We start from the raw sequence: 25,453 nt of genomic DNA, 5'->3' as shown, positions 1-25,453 counted from the left end.
AGTGTGGATCTCAAAGAAGGTCGCAGAGCACACAGCACCTCCCAAACTTGGTTGTTCTTCAAACACAGTTTGCAGTCACAGCCATGACCCATGGGGAGCCGCTTGCTCAGGGTTCAAAGCAAGGCAAAGGCAGGCTCAAGTTTCCTTGAGGATGGAGGGTTGAGGGTCATGGACCCAGGGAAGAAAATAATGTGGGATGAGGGAGATGGTGGAGAAGTCTAAGTAGCCTGGTCAGTCTACCCTCATCCCACCTCCACTATCAACCTCCCCCACCAAAACTGCTGCCTCTCCAGTTCCTGAATTCCTGTGAGTCAACAGCCCTGAGAAAGGCCAATAAATATATATACAGATACATATGACATACCTATGTATATATATTTACCCAGGGTTAGACTCCTCCATTCCACATTCAAAACCACCTCTGAGGGAGAGAAAAAATGGCCACAGCCACCCCTGTCCAAGTCCTTAGGTCAGTTCTCCCCTGGATGTTTTCACCAAGGCCCCCCACCCTGGCTGCTTGAAGGGCTCTGTGATGAGAGCTCACTTGCAATGATGACAATGTCCGTTATGGTGAGGGAGGAGGCCTCCATCAAGCCATCCAGCCATCCAGCCATCCCTGGATCAGGCTCTGTGAACAGAGGACAAGAATCTGAGGTCAGAGAGGAAGACTCTCCATGCCTAGCAGCACCTTGGCCCAAGCTGCATCCTTTGCTCAGGTGTGAGCAGCTCTGAGAATGGGTCCAAGTGGAAAGGAGCAGTGCGGTGCACCCACTGACTCCTAGCAGGGATGCACAGACCAGGAACCAGGTTCTGCTTGGTCACTGACTGGGATGGAACTGTTTGAACCTGAACCACCAGGTCACTCCAGGCCCATTTGAGTTATCTGCCTAATGCCTGCACTGAGAGTGGTGCTGCACGTGGTAGATGCTCAACAGATATCTGTGCTGTGTATGAAGGCAGGGACTCTTGTTGTGTTTAAGAAAGAATGTTTGTGGAGTGTCTGATGCTCACACCAGGTGTCTCAGTCCATTTTGTGTTGCTATAGCTGAATACTTGGGTAATTTATAAAGAAGAGAGGTTTATTTGGCTCACAGTTCTAGTGGCTGGGAAGTCCAAATTGGGCAGCTGCATCTGGTGAGGGCCTCATACTGCTCCCACTCATGGCAAAAAGCAGAAGGGGAGCAGACATTCGCAAAGAGACCACAGGTGATATAGAAAGCAAGAGAGTTTAGAAAGCTGAATTTGCTTTTATAACAACCTGCTCTCCAGTGACTAATCCAGTCTCACGACAGCTAGAACTCCCTCCCTCCCTCAAGGGGGTATTAATGTATGCATGAGGGATCTGCCCCTGTGACTCAAATATCTCCCACTAGGTCCCACCTCCCATCACTGCCACCTTGGGAATCAAATTTCAACATGAGCTTTTGCAGAGTCAAACCACATCCAAACCATAGCACCAGGTGTTGCTTTAACTGCCTTCTATCTACTCTATCATGCAGTCTTCACATCCATCCTATGAGGTGCCTGGTGTTATTGGCCCATCTCACAGGAAGAACACCAAGGCTCAGAGACGTGATGTGCCCGTGATCACACAGCTCATCCGATATCAGGTCAGGACTTGGCCAGTGCTCTTGCCTCTGGAGTGCACTTTCTCTCTTGGAGAAGCCCTTCCCAGTGCTCCTGTCTGAGGAGTCATTCCTGAAGCCCTCCCATAGGTCTTTACATTGACTCTGCTGTGGGAAGGACCACTCTATGACACTATCCAAGTTACTGAGTGTGTTTTTTCACAGCCTAATGGCCTGGCCAAAGAGGATAGGATGTCTAGGACATTGGGGACCTGGATGTTTCCTAGAACTGCTGCAGAGAATGCCTTCTCTCCTCTGGGAGATGATTGTGAAGAAGGATTTATTGGATCACAGAAATATCAGTGTTAACATAGGAAATCCCATGTTCCCATTACAATGGCTCTACATAATAAAACAGAGAAGGATGCTTCATAATAGTTATTTCCACTCAGATAATCACTTTAATTATAGTGCTATGAGGTCATTCTCCCCAGTGCAGCTGCCAGATGCCTCTTTCTTATAAGTAACTGCCTGCTGGAGTCAGGAGTCATAGTGGGTGAGGGGAAAACAGACTCCCAGCTAGGGGTCCACAGCAGGAAGCAGGTGGGCCAAGCTAGGGGTGTCTGGGGCCACCAAGAATCATGGAGGTTGGCAAGAAGATAATACAGGGCATTGAGTCAGCAAAGGAACCCAGTGAACACACCAGGAGTCAGGACCTGGGGAACCAGGAACCAGGCAGGGTGGAGGGTCCAGCATTCACAGTGCTTCTCAGTAGCAAGACCTGAAGCAGGAGCCATAGCAAGTTCAAGTGGGTGCTAGACTTTATTATATAGAGTGAACAAGTGCAGCCTCCAGTTTAGTATCTAGCACATAGTAGGTACTCAATAAATATTCACTGAATGCATGAGTAAATGCATGCATATATAAATGAATGGATTTAGTGGTGGGGTTCTAGACTTTTCCAATCACCAAGCACCTCAAAGTTCAGAAAGAAAGAATAACACCTTGCTTAAGTAGGCATGGATGGTTATAGAAGCTCAAATACCCAGAACTGCCCTCAGACATTTTCCAGGTGAAGACAGCATTTCTTATGACAGTTTGTCCAACACAATCAGCGTTAGAAGAGACTGTTATTTCCTCTTCCTTTAAAACAACTAACAATCGCTTACTAGGTGCCAGGTACAGGTCTCAACATTTAAAGCATTTTAACACGGTCCTTACAACAGTTGCAAGAACACTGCTTGGAGATTATTCATTCTAAAACCAGGAAAGTCCCAGAAAACAGGGCAGAGCTGGTTGCTCTATGTACACTATACAGGGGGAAAAATGAGGCTATTAACTGTGCTTGGGGCAGGTTGTGTGGTTTGTGTTTTTCAATGGCCTGATGACTGCTCCTCACCCTACCCTGCTCCCATTCCCTCCTGGCGAATGAGGACTGGGGTGAGTCTGCAGGAGGAGCAGGACTTGGCTGCACAAAGGACTGAAGTGGGAGACGGTAATGCAGAGAATGCTAAGGTGTTGGCTATGCGAGGGGCAGTCACCCCTCACTTCTGCTGGGACTCCAGAGGGGTGGGGAAGTACAGTGTAAGGCTGCTCAGGAGGGGTCAGATCACTCAGGACCTTGAGATTGAGGGGGCAACAGTCTCATGGGGTGGGGGTGTTTTGAGTTTGGGCATTTATTTTGAAGCTACAGAACAAGACTCTGTCTTTTCTTAGAATGCAGGTTTATTTGGAGGCCTTGGGGAGGGACTGCTGAAGAATATGGAAAGTCTGAAACTGCTCCCAAGTCCCACCTTTATAGAACAATTTCCTAAACTTCCTACTGCCTTCAGGGGAACACTTGTATCTGCAAAATGTTAATAACATCATCTAAGAAGAAAAAAAGCTCGGTGGTGCAATGAGTTGGAGAATGCCAGGTTACACAGAGTCCAACAGGTGTGTTTGATTGCTTGCTTCTGCTGCTTTTTCTTTCTTTTCAAATTATAGATGTTTCCTGAGTTATTAATAAGCTGCTGAGAAGTGTGGATCTCAAAGAAGGTCGCAGAGCACACAGCACCTCCCAAACTTGGTTGTTCTTCAAACACAGTTTGCAGTCACAGCCATGACCCATGGGGAGCCGCTTGCTCAGGGTTCAAAGCAAGGCAAAGGCAGGCTCAAGTTTCCTTGAGGATGGAGGGTTGGGGGTCATGGACCCAGGGAAGAAAATAATGTGGGATGAGGGAGATGGTGGAGAAGTCTAAGTAGCCTGGTCAGTCTACCCTCATCCCACCTCCACCGTCAACCTCCCCCACCAAAACTGCTGCCTCTCCAGTTCCTGAATTCCTGTGAGTCAACAGCCCTGAGAAAGGCCAATAAATATATATACAGATACATATGACATACCTATGTATATATATTTACCCAGGGTTAGACTCCTCCATTCCACATTCAAAACCACCTCTGAGGGAGAGAAAAAATGGCCACAGCCACCCCTGTCCAAGTCCTTAGGTCAGTTCTCCCCTGGATGTTTTCACCAAGTCCCCCAACCCTGGCTGCTTAAAGGGCTCTGTGATGAGAGCTCATCTGAAGTCATGGCAGTTTCCATTATGGTGAGGCTCTGTGATGAGAACTCACCTGCAATGGTGGCAGTATGCATTGTGGTGGAGGCGGAGGCCATCCCTGGATCAGGCTCTGTGAACAGAGGACAAGAATCTGAGGTCAGAGAGGAAGACTCTCCATGCCTAGCAGCACCTTGGCCCAAGCTGCATCCTTTGCTCAGGTGTAAGCAGCTCTGAGAATGGGTCCAAGTGGACAGAGACAGTGTGGTGCACCCACCGACTCCTAGCAGGGGTGCACAGACCAGGAACCAGGTTCTGCTTGGTCACTGACTGGGATGGAACTGTTTGAACCTGAACCACCAGGTCACTCCAGGCCCATTTAAGTTCTCTGCAGTATGCCTCCACTGAGAGTGGTGCCTGCATGTGGTAGATGCTCAACAGATATCTGTGCTGTGTATGAAGGCAGGGACTCTTGTTGTGTTTAAGAAAGAATGTTTGTGGAGTGTCTGATGCTCACACCAGGTGTCTCAGTCCAATTTGAGTTGCTATAGCTGAATACTTGGGTAATTTATAAAGAAGAGAGGTTTATTTGGCTCACAGTTCTAGTGGCTGGGAAGTCCAAATTGGGCAGCTGCATCTGGTGAGGGCCTCATACTGCTCCCACTCATGGCAAAAAGCAGAAGGGGAGCAGACATTCGCAAAGAGACCACAAGGTGATATAGAAAGCAAGAGAGTTTAGAAAGCTGAATTTGCTTTTATAACAACCTGCTCTCCAGTGACTAATCCAGTCTCACGACAGCTAGAACTCCCTCCCTCCCTCAAGGGGGTATTAATGTATGCATGAGGGATCTGCCCCTGTGACTCAAATATCTCCCACTAGGTCCCACCTCCCATCACTGCCACCTTGGGAATCAAATTTCAACATGAGCTTTTGCAGGGTCAAACCACATCCAAACCATAGCACCAGGTGTTGCTTTAACTGCCTTCTATCTACTCTATCATGCAGTCTTCACATCCTATGTGAAGACACACCTATGAGGTGCCTGGTGTTATTGGCCCATCTCACAGGAAGAACACCAAGGCTCAGAGACGTGATGTGCCCGTGATCACACAGCTCATCCGATATCAGGTCAGGACTTGGCCAGTGCTCTTGCCTCGAGTGCACTTTCTCTCTTGGAGAAGCCCTTCCCAGTGCTCCTGTCTGAGGAGTCATTCCTGAAGCCCTCCCATAGGTCTTTACATTGACTCTGCTGTGGGAAGGACCACTCTATGACACTATCCAAGTTACTGAGTGTGTTTTTTCACAGCTTAATGGCCTGGCCAAAGAGGGTAGGATGTCTAGGACATTGGGGACCTGGATGTTTCCTAGAACTGCTGCACAGAATGCCTTCTCTCCTCTGGGAGATGATTGTGAAGAAGGATTTATTGGATCACAGAAATATCAGTGTTAACATAGGAAATCCCGTGTTCCCATTACAATGGCTCTGCATAATAAAACAGAGAAGGATGCTTCATAATAGTCATTTCCACTCAGATAATCACTTTAATTATAGTGCTATGAGGTCATTCTCCCCAGTGCAGCTGCCAGATGCCTCTGTCTTATAAGTAACTGCCTGCTGGAGTCAGGAGTCATAGTGGGTGAGGGGAAAACAGACTCCCAGCTAGGGGTCCACAGCAGGACGCAGGTGGGCCAAGCTAGAGGTGTCTGGGGCCACCAAGGAGCTTGGAGGTGGGGAAGAAGGTAACACAAGGCACTGAGGCAGCCCAGGGACCCAGTGAACACTGGGTCAGGATCCGGGTCTCGGGAGCCAGGAGCCAGGCAGGGTATAGGATCCAGCATTCACAGTGCTTCTCAGTAGCAAGACCTGAAGCAGGAGCCATAGCAAGTTCAAGTGGGTGCTAGACTTTATTATACAGTGTGAACAAGTGCAGCCTCCAGTTTAGTGTCTAGCACATAGTAGGTACTCAATAAATATTCACTGAATGCATGAGTAAATGCATGCATATATAAATGAATGGATTTAGTGGTGGGGTTCTAGATTTTTCCAATCACCAAGCACCTCAAAGTTCGGAAAGAAAGAATAACAGCTTGCTTAAGTAGGCATGGATGGTTATAGAAGCTCAAATACCCAGAACTGCCCTCAGACATTTTCCAGGTGAAGACAGCATTTCTTATGACAGTTTGCCCAACACAATCAGGGTTAGAAGAGACTGTTATTTCCTCTTCCTTTAAAACAACTAACAATCACTTACTAGGTGCCAGGTGCTGGTCTCAACATTTAATGCATTTTAACACGGTCCTTGCAACAGTTGCAAGAACGTTGCTTGGAGATTATTCATTCTAAAACCAGGAAAGTCCCAGAAAACAGGGCAGAGCTGGTTGCCATATATACACTATACAGGGGGTAAAAAGATGAGGTTATTAACTGTGCTTGGGGCAGGTTGTGTGGTTTGTGTTTTTCAATGGCCTGATGACTGCTCCTCACCCTACCCTGCTCCCATTCCCTCCTGGGGATTGAGGAGTGCGGATATCTGCTGGAGGAGCAGTTAACTTGGCCACACAAAGGACTGAAGTGGGAGAGGGTAACGCAGAGGATGCTAACTAAGTTGGTGGCTGTGCGAGGGGCAGTCACCCCTCACTTCTGCTGGGACTCCAGAGGGGTGGGGAAGTACAGTGTAAGGCTGCTGAGAAGGGGTCAGATCACTCAGGACCTTGAAACTGAGGGGGCAGCAGTCTCATGGGGTGGGGGTGTTTTGAGTTTGGGCATTTTCTTTGAAGCTACAGAACAAGACTCTGTCTTTTCTTAGAATGCAGGTTTATTTGGAGGCCTTGGGGAGGGACTGCTGAAGAATATGGAAAGTCTGAAACTGCTCCCAAGTCCCACCTTTATAGAACAATTTCCTAAACTTCCTACTACCTTCAGGGGAACACTTGTATCTGCAAAATGTTAATAATATCTAAGAAGAAAAAAAGCTCAGTGGTGCAATGAGTTGGAGAATGCCAGGTTACACAGAGTGCAACAGGTGTGTTTGATTGCTTGCTTCTGCTGCTTTTTCTTTCTTTTCAAATTATAGATGTTTCCTGAGTTATTAATAAGCTGCTGAGAAGTGTGGATCTCAAAGAAGGTCGCAGAGCACACAGCACCTCCCAAACTTGGTTGTTCTTCAAACACAGTTTGCAGTCACAGCCATGACCCATGGGGAGCCGCTTGCTCAGGGTTCAAAGCAAGGCAAAGGCAGGCTCAAGTTTCCTTGAGGATGGAGGGTTGGGGGTCATGGACCCAGGGAAGAAAATAATGTGGGATGAGGGAGATGGTGGAGAAGTCTAAGTAGCCTGGTCAGTCTACCCTCATCCCACCTCCACCGTCAACCTCCCCCACCAAAACTGCTGCCTCTCCAGTTCCTGAATTCCTGTGAGTCAACAGCCCTGAGAAAGGCCAATAAATATATATACAGATACATATGACATACCTATGTATATATATTTACCCAGGGTTAGACTCCTCCATTCCACATTCAAAACCACCTCTGAGGGGGAGAAAAAATGGCCACAGCCACCCCTGTCCAAGTCCTTAGGTCAGTTCTCCCCTGGATGTTTTCACCAAGTCCCCCAACCCTGGCTGCTTAAAGGGCTCTGTGATGAGAGCTCATCTGAAGTCATGGCAGTTTCCATTATGGTGAGGCTCTGTGATGAGAACTCACCTGCAATGGTGGCAGTATGCATTGTGGTGGAGGCGGAGGCCATCCCTGGATCAGGCTCTGTGAACAGAGGACAAGAATCTGAGGTCAGAGAGGAAGACTCTCCATGCCTAGCAGCACCTTGGCCCAAGCTGCATCCTTTGCTCAGGTGTAAGCAGCTCTGAGAATGGGTCCAAGTGGACAGAGACAGTGTGGTGCACCCACCGACTCCTAGCAGGGGTGCACAGACCAGGAACCAGGTTCTGCTTGGTCACTGACTGGGATGGAACTGTTTGAACCTGAACCACCAGGTCACTCCAGGCCCATTTAAGTTCTCTGCAGTATGCCTCCACTGAGAGTGGTGCCTGCATGTGGTAGATGCTCAACAGATATCTGTGCTGTGTATGAAGGCAGGGACTCTTGTTGTGTTTAAGAAAGAATGTTTGTGGAGTGTCTGATGCTCACACCAGGTGTCTCAGTCCAATTTGAGTTGCTATAGCTGAATACTTGGGTAATTTATAAAGAAGAGAGGTTTATTTGGCTCACAGTTCTAGTGGCTGGGAAGTCCAAATTGGGCAGCTGCATCTGGTGAGGGCCTCATACTGCTCCCACTCATGGCAAAAAGCAGAAGGGGATCTGACATTCGCAAAGAGACCACAAGGTGATGTAGAAAGCAAGAGAGTTTAGAAAGCTGAATTTGCTTTTATAACAACCTGCTCTCCAGTGACTAATCCAGTCTCACGACAGCTAGAACTCCCTCCCTCCCTCAAGGGGGTATTAATGTATGCATGAGGGATCTGCCCCTGTGACTCAAATATCTCCCACTAGGTCCCACCTCCCATCACTGCCACCTTGGGAATCAAATTTCAACATGAGCTTTTGCAGAGTCAAACCACATCCAAACCATAGCACCAGGTGTTGCTTTAACTGCCTTCTATCTACTCTATCATGCAGTCTTCACATCCATTCTATGAGGTGCCTGGTGTTATTGGCCCATCTCACAGGAAGAACACCAAGGCTCAGAGACGTGATGTGTCCATGATCACACAGCTCATCCGATATCAGGTCAGGACTTGGCCAGTGCTCTTGCCTCTGGAGTGCACTTTCTCTCTTGGAGAAGCCCTTCCCAGGGCTCCTGTCTGAGGAGTCATTCCTGAAGCCCTCCCATAGGTCTTTACATTGACTCTGCTGTGGGAAGGACCACTCTATGACACTATCCAAGTTACTGAGTGTGTTTTTTCACAGCTTAATGGCCTGGCCAAAGAGGGTAGGATATCTAGGACATTGGGGACCTGATGTTTCCTAGAACTGCTGCACAGAATGCCTTCTCTCCTCTGGGAGATGATTGTGAAGAAGGATTTATCGGATCACAGAAATATCAGTGTTAACATAGGAAATCCCATGTTCCCATTACAATGGCTCTACATAATAAAACAGAGAAGGATGCTTCATAATAGTCATTTCCACTCAGATAATCACTTTAATTATAGTGCTATGAGGTCATTCTCCCCAGTGCAGCTGCCAGATGCCTCTTTCTTATAAGTAACTGCCTGCTAGAGTCAGGAGTCATAGTGGGTGAGGGGAAAACAGACTCCCAGCTAGGGGCCCACAGCAGGAAGCAGGTGGGCCACGCTAGGGATGTCTGGGGCCACCAAGGAGCTTGGAGTTGGGGAAGAAGATAATACAAGGCATTGAGGCCGCCAAGGGACCCAGTGAACACTGGGTCAGGAGTCAGGACCTTGGGAGCCAGGAACCAGGCAGGGTATAGGATCCAGCATTCACAGTGCTTCTCAGTAGCAAGACCTGAAGCAGGAGCCATAGCAAGTTCAAGTGGGTGCTAGACTTTATTATACAGTGAGCAAGTGCAGCCTCCAATTTAGTGTCTAGCACATAGTAGGTACTCAATAAATACTCACTGAATGCATGAGTAAATGCATGCATATATAAATGAATGGATTTAGTGGTGGAGTTCTAGACTTTTCTAACCACTATGCACCTCAAAGTTCGGAAAGAAAGAATAACAGCTTGCTTAAGTAGGCATGGATGGTTATAGAAGCTCAAATACCCAGAACTGCCCTTTGAAATTTTCCAGGTGAAGACCAGCATTTCTTATGACAGTTTGTCCAACACAATCAGGGTTAGAAGAGACTGTTATTTTCCTTTCCTTTAAAACAGGTAATAATTTCATACTAAATGCCAGGTGCTGCTTTCCACATTTAATGTATTTTAACTCAGACCTTGCAACATTTCCATTTGATGGGAGTTATTATTAGCCCCATTTTCCAGATTTGGCAGCTGCGTCCCAGAAAAGTGTTATTTTCCCCGGCTTGTACCTTGAGAGTCAGAAGTCAATCATTTGAAGCCCTGGCAGCCTTGAGTCAGTGTTTAGCCCTACAGGGCACTGCGAAGTGTAGAGCCTTGGTAAGCTGGTTTCCAGATGAGATATTTGGCTTGAACAACTTGGGATGCATTTCTTTGCTTCTGGTTAGGGACCTTGTACCCAAATCTGTATACTGGGAGACTAGACACACTTTCAGCAGGGCAGCCAGGCTGGGAGGGGAGGTAGGACCTGAGAGCTTCGGGGTCTCATTGGGAGACCATTGGGATTGCCAGCTGGGCCTCCCAATGTGGGCTCCCTCCAAGCTCATGCCCCCTGAGGAGCGTGGTGGGCAGGAAAGATCCCTCAGGTGGAACTACTCTCTCCATGCCCCCCACCCCACCAAGTGTGTGGAGCTGAATTTACACGTTTCACAATGTGACAGACTCCAGGAGAGTGACATTTCAGCCCAACCAGAGCTGCCCTATATTAATAGATCAGAATCAGCATAGAGAGGAAGCTCAAGGCTGTCTGGGAAGGTGCGGATGCTGTGAGACAGCAATTCTCAAAGCATAGTCTCTGGATACACAGCATCCTCTGGGAGCCTGTTAGGAATAGAAATTCTCAGGCCCCAGCCCAGACCTACTGAAGAAAAACACTAGGACTGGGACCCAGTAATTACTATAGTAGATTCTGATTCATGCTGTAGGCTGGGAAGTGCTGGTGTAAAGAGGGCTTCCAGAAGCGGTGACATCAGGATTGGTCCTTTAAGGTCAAATAGGAGTTTGCTGCATAAAGCCTATAAGCATTCCAGGCAGAGAGCTCAGCATCTAAGGCAGCTCTCCCCACTTCTCAGCTTTCTCCCCAGTGTCTGCTTGCCATCCACGGCTCCAAGGCTCCGGAAGCCTCTGGAGATGGAAGGGTGAGAGCCCCCCTTGGCGCACTCCCTTACCCTGTACCCATTCAGCTAGCAGCAGTGATATCAGGTCTTTGGAGAAGACTGGCTGAGTGAGCTCAGATCCTGCCCAGAAAGTAGGTGGTTGGTCTGCATCCAGCTTAAGGGGCATGGAATGAAAGCCTGCCCCTTGCTGGAGCTGAGGGATACTTCTGAGGTTGAGATTAGGATCATGCTGAGCTCAGCAACTAGGATGGGGGTGATCTGCGGGCAGCCTTGGGGGTGGGTTCATGGCAGAATAAGGTGTTGATTACGGCCAAGCTTGGGTCTGGTATCAGAAATAGACAATTACCCAGCACAACGATTGGACAGACATGAGAGGACCTATTTTTTGGAAAGACCCAAGCATCCTACTTTTTTTCTTCCTAGCCCTCCTCCAGGTTGCAAGGTCCCCCCGGCCCCCTGCAACATCCCACCAGACAGGAAGCTCCACACGTTCAGGCTTGTCTTGCTCACAACTCTATACTCAGCATTAGACTGGGTGCCTGGCACTGAATGACAACTGATGAATGTTTGAAAGCCTTCTGGGGAACCACGAACCAACTAAACTGCAGCCTTCACTATGCTCATTTTTGTGGAGCTGGGAGTGGCTTTTCATCCATGGGATTTGCCATTGGCTACAGTCATTCCTACTAACTGTCTATGTCCTCAGGATGTCAGCTGTCCATTCTCTGGCAGAAGGCAGCCACCCCTGGAGGCAGCGGGGCACACAGGCACAACCCTGCAGTGCGGGCAGTGCTCTCTGCTTCAGTTGGCAGCTTGAGTGCAGCTGTTGGGGTGCAGAACCTCAGTTGCAATGCATTCTCAGGGCCAGTGGTATTTTTCAGATGTGGACAGAGAGCAGGGGTCAGGTGCTAGCCCTGAGGATGGAAGTCACACTCCTCTGTTGCCACCAAGAGCCTCTCTTCTCTTGCATTTTCAGATGACACTGTGCTAAAAAGTTCTCTTTTTTTCCTGCATGGGCTGGTCTTTACATTTCCTGGCCCATCTCCCATGGCTCCCCTCTGCCATAGGAGTTGTTGAAGGGGTTCCCCACTTCCTGTCTTCCTCCTGTCCATCTGTCCCAGCAAAGAAGGAAGAATTCAGGCACAGGGTGAGGGCTCGAAGGAGGGGAGTTGAGAGTGAGGATGGCTTCAGACTAGAACACCTAGGTGTTCTGGGAGGAGGAAGATGATTTCAGCCTCAAAATCATGACAGGAAATGCAAGTTTTTCATGGGGGTCCTTGGAGACTTCCTGCAATGACAAACCTTGTTGATGACAGTGATGCAGCAGCAACAGCAACGTTGACTGCCTGACAGTTGGCCAGGTGCTGTGGCAGTTACCTGGAGTGTTCAATTGCGAGGAACCTACAAGCCTGGTTAGAAAAGTCAATTTACCAGGCCGGGTGCAGTGGCTCACGCCTGTAATCCCAACTTTGGGAGGCTGAGGTGGGTGGAACACCTGAGGTCAGTAGTTCAAGACCAGCCTGACCAACATGGTGAAATTCCATCTCTACTAAAAATACAAAAATTAGTTGGGCATGCTGGCGGGTGCCTGTAATCCCAGCTACTCAGGAGGCTAAGGCAGGAGAATCACTTGAACCTGGGAGGTGGAGGTTGTAGTGAGCTGAGATTGCATCATTGCACTCCAACCTGGGCGACAGAGTGAGAATCCCTCTCAAAAAAAAAGAAAGAAAGAAAGAAAGAAAGAAAAGCCAATTTAACAAGCACTCTGAAGCAGAAAGGCTTTGTGCAAGTCTGATTTGGGGTTCAAGAGCCAGACAGCGATGGGGGAAGGAACAGTAACCTTTGGGGACATGGAAAGTGCTTCTCAGCTAGCACTGTGGTTTTTCTTCCTGCTCTAGATTCCTGAGCGTCCTTGCACAAGTGAAGTAGAAATCAGATGAGAGTTGAAGTACATTAACCAACTTTTCTTTTTGGTAGGAAAGGTCAAATGCATTTACTTGCCCTTGATGGCTGGCTATCATTGCTTCCAGAAAAGACACAGTGTACAGGCTGTAGGGTCTCAGAATAAAGTGCCCCCAAGAAATAAATGAATAGCTTATTACCCACGCATCCATTTCTCCTAGAAGCCAGCCAGTGTTGGCTAAGCAGTTAGCATTTATTCAGCCCCAGAGTTACAGGGGAGAGGAGAATATGGTGCACGTCTCCCGGAAGCATATGACTTGGCTGGGGAGGTGCAAAAGTCAGACTGCCCACAGTCTCTGTGTGATGAAGCGTCAAAATGAGCATTGACGAGGTGCTCGGGAGACTTGTGGAGACACAACTGTGAGACTGAGCCCCAGGACTCTAGGATTCTGTGGCAATGGGGATGCTCATAATTGTGCTGGTTCATTCTTTCCTTCAGCAAACCTTTTGTAGCACCTTCTACGCTCCAGCCATATGCTCCACCGTTAAGGCCAAGTCCCTGCCATCAGGAGCACGCTGTGTAACCGACAAGGACAAATGCATGTGGGTAAGTTGGGAAAAGGTTGCTCTCTGTTGGAACCCACAGATCTCCAGTGTCCTCAGGAAAGGCTTCCTGATGAGGTGGCCCCAAGTCTATCCTTCTGAGATAGTGGGTGGGCAATGCCAGTGTGGTAGTGGGCATGGTGGTGGGAGGGATACATGAAGGGAAGACCATGATGATAGAGTGGTCAGTAAGCCTCTGGGTTGGGTGGAGAGCTTCCCTGGATGCCTGATCCCCATGGGCTCCAGGGACCTGCTGGATGTATGCTATGAGGGCTTCAATCTGCCATCACTCTCAGGCATGGCCACTCTTCCTATCTGTGCAGAAAGCACGTGTGCATTTGTCTGGTCTTGCAGATGGAATACACAGGTGAGGTTGATGTGAACTTGACCAGCCTGTTCAGAACGTGTCTGAAAGTCTCAAGGTCAAAATGATTGCCCTGAAGGTCTGTATGGGTGACCTTACAACAGTCCCCCAACAATCCCCAGGGCTGCCAAGGTGCTGTGCAATTTAGCTGTACTGCTTTGACACTCTATAAGATGATCAGCAGTGCTTTCCTCCTCCTAACCCTTATCCGGTCTTATCTGCTGCTATGGTATCAAAACTCCACATCGATGACAGAATTGGACCCACACAGGCTGCACTGCACCATCTGGATGGAAGTGTAGAGGCCTGCAAAGATAGGTGGGGAGGAGATGTGGCCTCTCTGCCCTGGAGAAGACAGTCATTCCTATGTCAGTAAATTGGGATGAAGCAGAGGCTCAACACTCAGAAGGCAGAGTCAGGAAAGGACATCTCTTCCTTATGTACATCTTGGAGTCTTGCTGGATAACTTTTCATACCTAGTCACTTGCTTTTGGGATGTACTCCCAGGAGGGGAACTGGAAAGAAAGTGAGGCTGCCGTGACTTAGAACTTGAAATGTCTGGTTCCAGGGTTTCCTCTGTATAGATTTCCCTGTTACTCGCCCTGAGCCTTAGAAAAAAAATTTAAACAGAACCTTACTTCAACACCATAACCAATCTGCCTCAGTTGAGCTACGACATCTAAGTAAAAGGAAAGAGCGCTTTTTCTCCCTTGTGAGGCGAGAGTATGAAAAAGTGGAACCATCGTCTCCAAAGTCCAGGATGCTGACAACAGCAGAAATCAGCAAGGCACTCTGAAGGAGGAAGAATCTGGGGATAAAAGCTGGCTGAGCAAGGTGGAGTTGCCCTTGTCCACCACTGGGGAGAGGACTTTGTCAGCTGTGGATGGTGCAGCGTTTGTAGTTTATCAGGAAAGCAGCAAATATCCTTTTTTTTTTGAGACAGAGTCTTGCTCTGTTGCCCAGGCTGGAGTGCAATGGCGCGATCTAGACTCACTGCAACCTCTGCCCCCCAGGTTCAAGTGATTCTCCCTGCCTCAGCCTCCCGAGTAGCTGGGATTACAGGCACTTGCCACCATGTCTGGCTAATTTTTGTATTTTCAGTAGAGATGGGTTTTTCGCCATGTTGGCCAGGCTGGTCTCGAACTCCTGACTTCACATGATCCGCCCGCCTTGGCCTCCCAAAGTGTTGGGATTACAGGCATGAGCCATCTCACTTGTTCACAAATATCCTTCTTTACTCATGGCATAGACTGAAGGAAAGCAGAACCACAATTCCCCCAGCCTGACCCCCAGCAGACACACCCTGCTGGAAGAGTTCTAGGGAAATCAAATTTGAAAGAGGCAGGAAGAGTGGGGAGGAGGCGATTCTAGTGGCTCTTATGTCTGGGAAGCTCCTGGGGCTTGGTCACCATCTGGCTGCTGGAGATGGGTAGGGACTGGAGGGGGTGTCTGGGGTCAGCAGGCAACTGAAGAAGCTCAGGCTTAAGACAACGCCCAGACTGCTGAAAGGAGCCAGGTCAATGTGTTCTTCCTGGAAGCAGAAAGCTGCCCTGAACAGTTGGCATGGCTTCAGCACACTAGCAGGGCAGCCCCCACTGTGTAACCTCTGACTTGCCCCTGCATCTTCATCACACTGAGGGATCTTCACAGCGGAAGTGGAAGGAGAACAGAGTCCTTAAGAGGGAACTGAAGCTGAAGGGAGAAGCAGGAGATGCCATCTGAGAGTGAGCAGCAACCAGGCTCTCAAGAACCCCACCCTGACAGAGATGGGGACCGGGCACAGTGGAGGACTTGGAGAATCTATTCCTTCTGCGTGTCCCCTGTCTACCCCCATGCCTGGTGCTGGGTTCGGGGATTTGGGGCCCTTGTGCCAGGGTCTGGTCCATGCACACACCCTTCTGCTCCATAGCTCCTGAGACTGCAGTCTCCTTGGCCTTGTTGTTGGGAAATTAAGCACGTGTTCCCAGCTGATCCACCTACCAGACCACTGCTGATTGATTTAAGGATAGCTGAGCTCCAGTGAGGCAGCAGGGAAATGCTTCTCCAAAAATAGGTGTTTGGGGTACCAAAATGGCAAAGAAAATGGCTGTGTGCAGATGTTTTGAGGAGCCAGGAAGGCCCGTGTATCCCAATCAGCATCTGCTTGACTTGCCAGCTCCAAGCTCCACCAGAGGTGGCTGGAGCACAGAACACCCTGGACACACCTATTTCCAGTCCCAGCTCCACCCAGACACCTCCCTGAGGAGAGTGAGGGTGTGCAATCCTGCGCACCGTGCTCCTGGGGTCACCCATCTGCCAGGCTCAGGGCCAGGCATCTGGCCGCCCTGCTGTGAAGTCAGCACACTTGCCAGGCATGGCGCAGACAGGTGAGGGAGTGGCCCCTCAGTGACGATACTCATGGCCAGACCATTTTGAGGAATGCTATGTAGCTTTTCTTTCTTTCTTTTCTTTTCTTTCTTTCTTTTTTTTTTTTTGGATGAAGTTTTTGCTCTGTTGCCCAGGCTGGAGTGCAACGGCGCAATCTCGGCTCACTGCAAACCGTGGTTTCTTCACATGTAAAACCCGGTGGCACAACAGTGTAGCCCCGTTGTAAGCTAGTTTGTGGTACACAGTGCCTGACATAGGTCAGGCTGTTTGAATATTAATTATTCTCATCGTCGATATGTCAAAGTGGGATTCCTAGAAACAAGTACCTTCAATACTCTGGTACACTATTTGGCATATGTATCACCCTGAGAATCAAGCAATCCACTTCTAGGAATTGATCCTAGAGAAACAATCTGGAACAGGAACAAAAGTCCGTGCTCGGGAAAGTAAATGGTAATGCAGTCTCAAATGAAAAATTAAAGAGAGAGAGCGATCTAAATGTTCCATATTTGGGCATTGGTTATGTAAATTATGATACCCCCATATGACCCAGTATTATGCAGTTAGGGAAGGGGTGCACGTGAACTTAGCAACAGGAGGAAATGCTTAGGGTATGATGTTAAGTGAAGAAAACAGGACCCTCTAAATAGAAATGATGAAAAATATTCCACAAAAACCTTAAAACAAAGGAATGAAAAGAAATACGCTTCAAATGTTAAGTACCGGCTTTTAAGAAGTAGACGGGTTAGGAGTGGTTTTGTTTACTTCTAATATATGGCTGTCTGTATTTTCCAAGTCATCTACAAAAAACGTGTTACTTTTACAGTGAAGAAATGGGGATGAATCTTCAGAACTGGCTATTGTCTTGAAGAATCTTCAAAGTCGCCGACTAGAAGGTCTGTTAAGGTCCTTTCCCGCCGCCCTGACCTGCCCGCCTTGCTCCAGGTTCCCACTGGGTGCCTGCACCTGCTTGGCGGTGTCTCCCGTGAGCTGGCGTCAGGCTGTTGTTGGATAGTAGGACCGTGACCACCCTCTCTGAATGGTCCTCTGAGTCTTGTGTCCACACATCCTTTGCCTAACCTGGTTAGGAGATGCTCCAAGTAGCCATTTTCATTTTCAAGAAAGACATGCATGTTGTGGAAAAGAGACAGTGCATTCAGTGACCACAGCTCATTTCACCCTTTCCCTGGGCTGCAATTGCACACTGAGAAATGTGCGCTGTGGCTTCAGTCCATGGTTCACCCCCAGTCCCTTGCTTCTGCAGCTGGAAATGAAGGGAAGTTCTGACCTCTCAGGGAGCAGGTCAGAGGCTGGGCATTTGGAATCACAGGGCTGCTGGCCACAGACTTTGCTTCTCGAGCTCCCTAAGTTTGTTATTGGTGTGTTACTCAGCTGTCCTCTCAGGGGTCTCCAGTGTGAACGGTTTCCTAGAGACACTGGAAAGGTTCCTCTCACTTCCTACGCTCATTGAGAGTCCGCTGCCAGGATTATTTGAGGGGAGGCTCCAGGTTGTCCCTTGGATTTTGGGCTCATGGAGGGAAACCCTACACTGAAGTGTGTAGACTCAGTTTCCCCTCTTGGCCTCATCTTTCTCCATCTCCTCCTCTGACAATTCCTGTGACCATCTTCAACCTCTTCATCCTTATTCACATCATTGGCTTCCTTTTCCAAGATATAATGAATCTTTCTTTCATTAACAATTTGGCTCCACAGTTTTGTTTCAATATTTATAAAGAAATATGAGATTTCGCTCCTGGACGCAGTGATCACTCTGGACCCCCCACTGGAGTTGTGCATGTACAGTGAGTGATTAATACTATGGCCTCGGAACCTGAGTTGCATGGGATGGAAGTGAGGAAACACCTTAAAGAGGTAAAAATCATTGTTAGCTTACCTGACTCTACAAAAACAGGCCACAGGTTGCATTTAGCCCACAAGTTGTAGTTTGCTGAACAACCTGTTCATATCACCATTAAGATGCTTTTTCTGTCTCTGCATTAATTTTTTTTTAGATGGATTTTTCACTCTTGTTGCCCAGGCTGGAGGGCAGTGGCACGATCTCGGCTCACTGCAACCTCTGCCTCCTGGATTGAAGCGATTCTCCTGCCTCAGCCTCCGGAGTAGTTGAGATTACAGGTATGCACCACCACACCTGGCAAATTTTGTGTTTTTAGAGACGGGGTTTCTCCTTGTTGGTCAGGCTGGTCTCAAACACCCGACCTCAGGTGATCCACCCGCCTTGGCCTCTCAAAGCGCTTGTATTACAGGTGTCAGCCACCAGGCCCAGCCAACTCTGCACTAATTTTTGAGCTCCTAGAAGACACTGATTGTGTTTTTTTGCTTTAGCATCTGAATGAATGAGTGATGTTGCTTAAAATATACTCTGACATATCCTGGCTGATCCTTCTCTCATTTTTTTGTTCTTTCTCTACACACCTGCCTCTGAGATGCTGGATAAATAACCTTCCTAAGATTCTCTAAGTCGCTCAATAGTCACTCCATAGATGTATACTATGCTTCCAATGACATTAATGACTGTCATTTATCAAGTTCCTGGTGTGCACCAGACCTTTGTAGAGTCCTGGAGACACAGAGGTGAAGCTGGCATCCTCTGCATGTGAGCCTGTGTGGGCCCGTGTGTGCTCACACATGTGATCTGGGTTCAGACCATTTGGCCCCTGTGCAGCTTGGAGTCACATTTGGGTGCCCTTCGAGGTACCTGCTCCCCAGACAGATGCTGCGTGCCAATCTTTACCACTTCTCTGGAGGACTTAATTCATTTAAAAAATCATATAATTGCATTTTTACCATAATTAGGTGCTTAATTACATGACTAAATGTCCTCGATTGGGCTGCATGTGTAAATAATGATGATTTAGTTAGGTACGCTTTGTTATTGGGTTTCCAGAAGGCTCATCAGTTGGTTAACAGGATGTGGAAAGTGTTTTTCTCCTTCCTCCACCGGGTTTGACAGGCAGGAGCAGCAGAGCCCATGTGGGGAGTGGGCAGGACCGTAGGGGCGGCAGGAGGCAGGAGGGAACATTCTGCTGCCTGGAAGCTCAGTTCAAACATTCAGGAGGATTGGCTCCAAGGAGGAGGTTCGTGGCTACATCCCAAGGCAGATGGCCATGCTTCCCCAGGAGATGTGCTGAGGAAGGGGAGGCCAAAGTGGCCCAGAGACAACAGAACCCACAGTTTATGGGCGCAAAGGGTGGAGATGCAGTGGCGAAGGATGCTGGAAGGAAGGAAAAGTGCAGGAGCAGGATGCAGGGGGCCGCTTCTCCTCATTCCCTAGAAGGCTTCTCCTCCTCCCTAGCCAGAGAGGTCTCCGTGAGAACTCAAGGGTTCAGGAAAGGCCACTGCATTCTCCCTACTCAGGCCGGCCAGAGGCACACTGGCTCTGTATGAGCCAGAGGCACACAGGCTCAGTGGGATGGGGAGGGAGCCTGCAGCAGAGGGTGGTGACCAGGCTCACAGGAAAGGATGCCTGTGAAGGTCGTGGAAGTGTATACACTGTACATCTTAGCCATTGCTGTTGGTGATGCTGTGATCTGTCTTTTAGGTCAGACTCGCATTTGAAAGCCTGTTGGAAAGAAGGGGGGCATTTATTTTTTTCTTTCTTTTCTTTCTTTCCTCTTTCCTTTCCTTTCCTTTTTTGAGATGGAGTCTCGGTCTGTGGCCCAGGCTGGAGTGCAGTGGCGCCATCTCGGCTCACTGCAAGCTCCACCTCCTGGGTTCAAGCAATTCTCCTGCCTCAGCCTCCTGAGTAGCTGGGATTACAGGTGCGTGCCACCAGGCCCGGCTAATTTTTTTGTATTTTTAGTAGAGAAGGGGTTTCACCGTGTTAGCCAGGATGGTCTTGATCTCCTGACCTCGTGATCCACCCACCTTGGCCTCCCAAAGTGCTGGGATTACAGGTGTGAGCCGCTGCACCCGGCCAATGGGGGACATTTTCACCTGAATATTGGACAGCTATGTTTGGGGCAGTGGTGAAGACAAATGCACACCAACAAATGGCTCTTTCCAAAAAGCATCTTAAAAGTGCTTTAAGGGTGCATCCTGATAGGTGGCATAGGGAGCATGGGTTTTGGTGCCAGAGAGATTTGACAGTAAGTCCTGGTGCTCTGGGTCCCAACTCCAAGCACCCCTCCCGGACCCTCGTGTGCTCGTCCCTAGCGAAGGATTACGGCAGGCAACACACACAAAGCAGCACTGAGTGTGGCTCTCGGGGTGTTGCCTGGCACATGGGAGCTATTCTTATTGTCCTCATATATTTAAGGATGAACATACACACTCACACACTCACACACATACACTCACATACACACACTCACATACACACAGACTCACACACACACAGACTCACACACACTCTCATACACACACACACTCAGACTCACACATGCTCACAGACTCACACACAGTCACTCTCATACACACTCATACACACTCCTACTCTCACATTCTCTCACACACTTACACACTCTAACACACTCAAACACACTCACACTCCTACTCTCATTCTCTCACACTCACACACTCACATTCTTTTGTACACACTATCACACACATTCTCACACACACTCTAACACACTCACACACTCTCACATGCACTCATACACTCATACACATATACTCTTACACACACTCTCCCACATATGCACACACAGGCACACATGCACATACACACTCTCATGCACATTCCTCTCACACTCTTCCACATATGCACAGACAGGTGCACACACAAACATGCACACACACTGACACACACAGACAGCCTCAGGGGACAGAAGCCTAAACTTGCTCTATGGGAAGATAGGGTGTGGCAGCCTGGCTTCAGGGGCCAGTTCCTGTGACTGGGGCAGGCAGGGAGTGCTTTATCTCCTGGAGCAGCTGGGTACCTTGAGCACTTCCAGCTGTGCTGTGAACCCTCCTTTGTCCTCCAATCCTGTCTTCTGGGTATCAGGGCAGGAAAGAAGCTTCAGGAAGTTACCAATTCAATTTCATTTTGCTTCTGAAACAGAGCCAGAAAGCCACCTGCCCTGGCTCAAGTGCCCATCCTGTCCTTTCTCTGTGCTTAGGGAGAAAAAGCCATCTCTCTTCACTGTCCCTGCCCCACCACCCCTCTGCCACATCTTCCCAGTGTTTTTCTAGCGATGAAAATCCTCTAAAATACATCTCAATCCATCACCCTGGCAAGCTCCTGCTCCATCTTCCCAGCCCCCTATCCAGGTCTTGTGATTTATATTTGCCCAACATTAATCTTTTAAAGGCAAAGAAGCCATAAACACATACATAACTCTGCCTCCTGTCAGAAGAAATCCCATGACACAAATCAACTGCCATCTAAATTAGATGCTTGTTTCATAGAAAGTGATAAATGCACTGGAGACTAATCAAAGAAAAGTCAACTAACTTAGACTTTGTTTCACTTCAGGATTTTGTAGTTGATGTGGTTGAAGTTGGACAACCAGTTAATGTCTAATGATCAACAGGAATGGGTGAATTGGCCCAGTCCTGCTGTTTTGATGCTTCCAATGTAAACAGGAGGCTTTGTTCTTCATTTATCATCAGGGTTCTTAGCACTTCAAAAGCAAGTTTGAAAGCTAACACTTAATTTTAGGAGAAGAAGGGTAAGCGCAAACACAATCTACTCTTCTGTCAGACTGGTGTGCTAATTTCCTTGATAAAGGCAAGAAGCCTTTGCTTAAGCAAACCAAGTAATGGAGTGAAAGCAGTTACCCAAAAAGACATGAGGCAGTTACAGGGGCGGATCTGTTTTTCAATCAGGATTAGAGGCTCCTAGAGAAGCCAGGTTGCGTGGAGGGCTCACAGCACAGCTGGAAGAAGCCAGGTTGTACAGATTTCAAATAATTGTATCATTTTCAAGTATAGATGGTTTCATAATGAAACAAATGCATTAATTTTTCTTTACACATTTAACATAACTACTTCTGAGTTGTTTTGGAAAGTATAAAATCTGTGGTTTTAGGTGGGAAAAAATGAAAGAATATAAATGGCTAAACCCAGTACATATCATTAGCTTATTTTTCTCTTTTTCTTTTCCTTGTCTTATTACTTCTTCCACCATCACTACTACGGTGAATATCACTAATAAATTTTATTACTCACCTGCTTGGGTGAGGAAAGGGCAATGAAGGATCCTGAAGATCAGACTAAGAAGTCTGTGTTTTCTCGGGTAGTGACGAACAGCCACGACAGGTGAAGAGGTCATAGAGAAGGGGATTCTCTAGAGTTTTGAAGCAGGGTAAGGATGGAAAGGAGAGCCCATTGTTTAGAATAGCACTTAGAAGCTACTGAGAAAGAATCAGGATGACACAATGAGAGGCTCACAGGAGTGAATGATGGACAGAGACAAGGGTCTGGGTGTGAGGTAGGAGCTGCAGGAGAGGCTGGCGGTGTGAGAATTTGGGGTTCAAGCAGGAGTGCGAGTAGAAGCGAATGAAGGGAACATCAGTGTGATGGGAGATGTAGGAGGGTTATGAATAATTATTTATTATTCTGTTTCCACATGCCCCATTATTGAATCACTTCCACAATTACAGTAAAGTATTAAAAATTAAGATGTGTCTCAGATTCTACATTTACATACAAAATAGATTTCTGTTCATTGTGGGAGGAATCCACGAGATGGATGCAAAGGATGGGAAGGGAATCTGGGAAAGCCCCTTGGAGGATGTTTCTGATGACGAAGGGTCCGTCCACCCTGGGCTTTGCGGTGGGGCCTGGTAGGGCTGCAGCAGGTGGGTGTGCTCAGCAGGAGCCACTCACCCTGGGCACTCAGCTATGGCTGCACCTTGGAATCATCTGGGACCCTTTCAGAAACACCCATGTTCAGGTCCTTTTCTACCACAGCTGCCAGGCACAATATAGGAAGCCAGTGAAATCTGACTTTCAGATAAAAAATGAAAATTGTTTGAATACAAGTATGTCCCAAATATTGCATGCCAGCCTCCGTTTGAACTCACCAAATGTGTTGGGGGGTTAACAGTAACAGAAGCTGAGGAAAAAAGTTAACTTCTGAAGGTAAAATGTGCTGTCTCAAACAGGGTGTGTGTGTGTGGCAGGGGTGGGATTCGGAGGGGTGAACCCCTCCAGCCAGAGCTCCCAGGAAGGAGCAAGGTGCTTGGGCTTTCGGCACCAGCAGATCTGGCTTCCAACCCGACCACACCACATCATACCTTAAATGAACAAAACACTTAAAAAAAAGCTTCCATCTTCTTTGAGGCTCAGTGCCGTCACATGGGAGCAGTAGAGTCTGCCTCACAGGGAATTCTCAGCACACCCAAAATCCTGCCACACCTGTGGGAGGCACCAGCTCCCACCACCACATTCAGGGCTCGAGGGCCTCTCTAGTGCCCCTTTCTCCACCCGCGGCCTTGCCGAGCCTGTATCCCCACTTGTTTCCCATCAGGTCCTTCCTGTTGCCCATGGCCCCGAGAAGCCTGCCTTGCTTTGGTATCTCAGAAAGTAAAGAAGTTTTCTGGGTCTCACTGCTCCCATTTCTAAGAGGTTGGGGCCTGGGGATGGGTCTGAGGGAGCAGCTGGTGAGCGGCTGGCCCAAGCCCATTTTATCAGCACCAGGCCACCCAGCACAGGCCCACCAGGTACCCCTGCAGCTGACTGATAAGAGGCTCAGTTCTGCTTCTCCCGCTCGGAGGCTTATCAGAGGCAGGCCTGGGTGGAGGAGCCATTTCCATCTGCTTGAATAAGAGGATGGAAAGAAGGCCCTTGGAAGAAATATTATAATACAATGCCCAGGCACACTCAGACACAGCCACATACAGCCTGCCTGTGAGTCCGGGCTTTGTGTCCTGATGTTGCAGACAGGAGGCGGGTGTCTTACTTTCTATTCAGAGACAGGGTCTCTTAGGACAAGGCGCCACAGTCCTGCTCTGGAAGGACTTGGGAGCCCTCAGGTCGCGTAGGGTCCAAGCTCAGCAGAGACTCGAGCTTAAATCCAAGAGGCTGATCCTCCTGGATTTAAGAGGTGTCATTTAAGTCTCCCAACAGTGTGCCTGTGCCCATGTGCATGTGTGTGTGTGAGTGTGCGTGCATGTATGTGTGTACACGTGTGCATCTCATGGAGAGGATCTGGCAGTGTTTAAGCATGAAACCATTTGTCCACTTAAAATTATGGTACCTAAAGCACCTGGTTGAACTGAGAAGAGGAGTTGGCACAGTCTGCCTGCCCAGGAATCTGTGGGGGACAGAGGTTGTGGAAAACACCTGAATTCTAGTCGTGGCTCCACCATTTGCTATTGGTGTGGCTTTAGGATTGTTATTTCACACCTTTCCAATCCCATTTATTTAGGAACACTCAGGATACCAAGTTGTGTTAGGACCCCAGACCTTGTCTTTTAAACAAGGTCATAATGACACTCTCCTCCCGAGAGCACACTGGCAGCTCGACTGGCACACGGAGGGCTCAGTGAACGTGATCACCTTCTCCACCCCTACCCTGCCACTGTCCCAGGCTGTGGTGAGGACAGAGGGATACGAAATGTGAATGTGTTTTGGTGTGCATGAGCGATTCCAAGTACAGACAGATGCCCAGGGGCCAACTTCCAAGATGTTGGGTGAAGATGAGAAGCGCGGGAATCAGGAGTCAGTCTCTTCCGGAGCAACTGGATTCTTGCCCTGGCATCATACTAGTCAGGACAGGAGGCACACAGAAAGAGCACAGAAAGAGCCCTTGTGCTTGGGTTGGAGGGCTTCGCTCGCTTGCCCTCCCTGGACCGTTCATCACATTAAGCAGATGAAAAGCACCTCCCAATACCCTTCTGGGTCTCCCAATACCCTTCTGGGTATTAGGATCCTGACCTCGAGTGTGACTTGCCTTCTGGGTGAGTTACATTAGTCTGTACCTCTGACATGGGTGAGGATAAGACTGAGGTGGTGGAATACTGGGTTCTAGCCTGAGCTGTGTGAGCCCGAGCTGTTCTCTCTGCCTCTCTGATTTCAGAGAGGAGAAGGAGGCTATGTATCTGGGCTGTGCTTTCATTGTGCCAGGGAAGTGTGGGTGGGGCTGAGTGTGGTTCCTGGCCTTCCTCCCCCAGGTTAGGTGGCAGCTTGGACCTAGAAGCAGCAGGTCGAGACCTCCTTTATCCACCTCCTTTCACAGTTCTGTTCTCTGTCCACTGCTGGGCCAGCCCCTCCACCGTGAGGGGAGAAGGTTGCTGCTCTGTGCTCTCTGAG

General features: G+C 48.6%; 1 protein-coding gene across 5 annotated transcripts in view; it reads right to left on the bottom strand.

The window, feature by feature from the left end:
* GYPC (glycophorin C (Gerbich blood group)) overlaps positions 1-25,453 on the bottom strand; it is a 44,502-nt gene that overhangs the window by 2,176 nt on the left and 16,873 nt on the right. Inside the window, exons 2-4 of one of the 5 annotated variants that reach the window (XM_063694730.1) lie at positions 7,805-7,861; positions 4,179-4,235; positions 545-628 (exon numbers count right to left, since the gene is read on the bottom strand). The exons of 1 other annotated variant lie outside the window; for it this stretch is intronic. In XM_063694730.1, coding sequence (XP_063550800.1) covers positions 545-628; positions 4,179-4,235; positions 7,805-7,847 — 184 coding nt within the window. In that variant the 5' untranslated portion in view covers positions 7,848-7,861. The remainder of the gene's footprint in view (positions 1-544; positions 629-4,178; positions 4,236-7,804; positions 7,862-25,453) is intronic. 3 more of the 5 variants (XM_031008797.3, XM_063694731.1, XM_055380067.2) reach the window with 3 other exon arrangements.

This window comes from Gorilla gorilla, chromosome 11 (assembly GCF_029281585.2).
Source record: "Gorilla gorilla gorilla isolate KB3781 chromosome 11, NHGRI_mGorGor1-v2.1_pri, whole genome shotgun sequence".
In the NCBI taxonomy this organism is placed as follows: Eukaryota; Metazoa; Chordata; class Mammalia; order Primates; family Hominidae; genus Gorilla; species Gorilla gorilla.
The sequence above is the reverse complement of the archived record's forward strand: the minus strand, read 5'-3'. Positions and strand labels throughout refer to the sequence as shown.